This window comes from Penaeus vannamei, chromosome 13 (genome assembly GCF_042767895.1).
Source record: "Penaeus vannamei isolate JL-2024 chromosome 13, ASM4276789v1, whole genome shotgun sequence".
Lineage (NCBI taxonomy): Eukaryota > Metazoa > Arthropoda > Malacostraca > Decapoda > Penaeidae > Penaeus > Penaeus vannamei.
In genome coordinates this window covers 1,366,152-1,368,651 of record NC_091561.1, presented here as the reverse complement: position 1 = coordinate 1,368,651, position 2,500 = coordinate 1,366,152, and the positions used below count along the sequence as shown (strand labels likewise).

At 46.0% G+C, this 2,500-nt stretch overlaps 1 protein-coding gene across 1 annotated transcript in view; it reads right to left on the bottom strand.

Moving 5' to 3' along the window:
- The window catches only part of LOC113823262 (serine-rich adhesin for platelets), a 30,077-nt gene that overhangs the window by 3,379 nt on the left and 24,198 nt on the right, over nucleotides 1-2,500 (bottom strand). Inside the window, exon 2 of the mRNA XM_070128632.1 lies at nucleotides 1-2,500. This exon is cut by the window's left edge and continues 916 nt beyond it; it is cut by the window's right edge and continues 813 nt beyond it. Coding sequence (XP_069984733.1) covers nucleotides 1-2,500 — 2,500 coding nt within the window.

Below are 2,500 nucleotides of genomic sequence, written 5' to 3'. Positions count from 1 at the left end.
AAAATGGGTCTTCTACTGTGGGTGAAGTGATAGGGGATGCAATATTTTTTTGAGACTTTTTATTATTGTTGATGTGATTATTGTTGTCTTTCTTATCTGTTAATTTGTCGGTATTCTTTACATTTTCGTGTGGTGTCTGGTCATTTCCCTTGTCTTTTGATGTTTTCAAATTATTCTTGACATTCTCAATATCCTTTTGATTGATTTCGTTCTTTGATATGCTTTGCTTCCTGGAAGGAGTCTTTTGCTCAAGGGATTTGCTAATGTTCTCAAGGTTTATCTCCATTACATGATCTGTTATGATTGGCAGTTTTCTTGACCTTTCAGAATCAGTGCTCCTGTTACCATTTCCTTTGGAGTTTCTTCTCGTCTTTGCAATCTTTGATATATCTGTAAGCATCGAATTACAGGGCAGGAGAGGGCAGTCAGGTATGAGGACATCATTTTCACCCAAAGTCTTCTTGTAGGACACATACTCGTCTCGATCAAAGTTGTCAATTTTTACATCTAAGAGAGAAACCGGTTCCACCGCTCTCGGAATATATATTTTATCGAGGCTGGTTTTCCTCCTCTCACTTAGGCTTAATTTCCTACTCTCTTGTGCACCTTCCTTCAGTGCCTCCTCGTCCTCTGTCGCCAAAGGTTCAATTAAACCCACAGGACTCTCTGGCTTTTTGGTGTCAGAACTCAAGGTAGTGGTGACTTTGCTCTGAATGGTGGTAGTTTCACACTGGGTTGTGGACTGCAGTGTTGAGCTCACGTCTGTGGTCTTATTTGCATTTGATGTTTTAGGATCTGTATCTTGTTTGCACACCTTGGGCGCCGTGTCTGCCTTCGCAAGTGGAGGCAAAGGTTCTGTTCTAGGCTTCCTAGTAGGCTTAAGGAGGACAAAGTCAGCTTCTTGAGCATTGATATTTTGATAAACTTCTGAAGAGATCCCATATGGTGCAGGGTACATGAGTTCTTCCTGGAGATCCCCAGGAGTGAAGAGTTTTTGAGTGTAAGATTCCTGGGAAGGAGTTAAGAAACTAAACCAGTCAGGTGAGGTGAGAACGGGAGGTTTCACACTACTCCTCACTGTTCCTAGCACCTTTGCCATAGCATTAAGGCTGGGGAGGTCTCTGCCTAGATCTTTGTAGGCCAAGGCTTCTAGACCTGTACCGGAAGCTGAGCTACTTGCAGTTACACCGTAGGAAGATTCTGACACTCCCTGGGACATTGCAGAGGAAGTTGTGTCTGTGTTTTGATGGCAGTGATTGCTCTGTTCATCAGATGAAGAGACATTTGGCGGAGAAGGCTGTGACGAGAGGCACTGGCACTCAGACTTGGCTGAATCGAGAGAGACAAGTTTAGTTCCCTCCTTTAGACGGATGGGAATGACAGAGGATACGGCTGTTTGAGGAAATTCGGGCAAACTGAAATCCCTTGGAATATAATTTAGATCTAGTGAAAATTTCCTTGGGGTAGAAGGCATCGAGGCAAAGGTAACACGAGTGTCACAACTTCCTTGGTCAAACATTGGGTTGAGAACACCTGGAGACAATTTATGTGTTGGTCTGGCTGCACAGGCATGGCTCGTGCCAGGGTTGACACATGCACACTGTCCCGATGGAGATGTTATAAGCTCACAAGACGTGGTTAGAAGGCCCCCTGACATAGGTTGTGTCCTCACAACCTCTGGATTTGTATACCTCCTTACGAGACGACTACGATAATTACTATAATACTCAGGGTAATAAATGTTTGTACATGTTGTAGTTTCCTGTGCTGTTTCAAGGCTTTGAATACTGAAGGGTCCTCTTTTTGTTTTATCACAGTTAATCTGATATGGTAGAGTTTTAAATATACCATCATGCAATGCCCCTTTCCCTTCAGGTAGACTAAAGGGCCCACTCGTCTCTTGGTGCTGTTGGTTCTTCCTTATGGGGGTACAAGATCTCGAAAAGGGTCCACACGGGAGCGAGGAACCACATGTAGCGAGGATGGAGGAATTAAGCCCTCTGTTGTTAAAAGCATCTGAATAATGTACAATACTCTCTTTGGGTAAATTTTGCGCACCAACATTTGTTGAAATTAAGGAGACTTGTGGCTCCAGTGATATCAAATTCACTTCTTCCTCACTAACTGTTGAGACCTTTTCCTTTCTTTCACTTTCCGTTGATCTGTCTTTGTGACTCGCCAAAGCCACTTGTCCTCCCGACTCACTCCCCGGGGAACCGTCCCTCTCACCGCCGAGCTGGTTGGCCTCCGACGTCTCCACGGCTGTCATGTCTCGGCCCTTGTCGAAGCAGTCGAACGGGGAGATGGTCGAGTTGCTAAGGCTCCGCAGCGCTTCCTGGTCGCTCTCGTTCTTGGTGTCAGAGCATTTCGGGGAGGCCTTCAGAGGATCAAACTCGTCCAGGTCTTCCCCGTTGCCTGAATCGGGAGAGAGTTCTTGGGAGGGCTTCTGGTCTGCGAGCGTCTGCTGGGAGGGGAGAGCAGAGGGCGGCGCCGAGGAGAG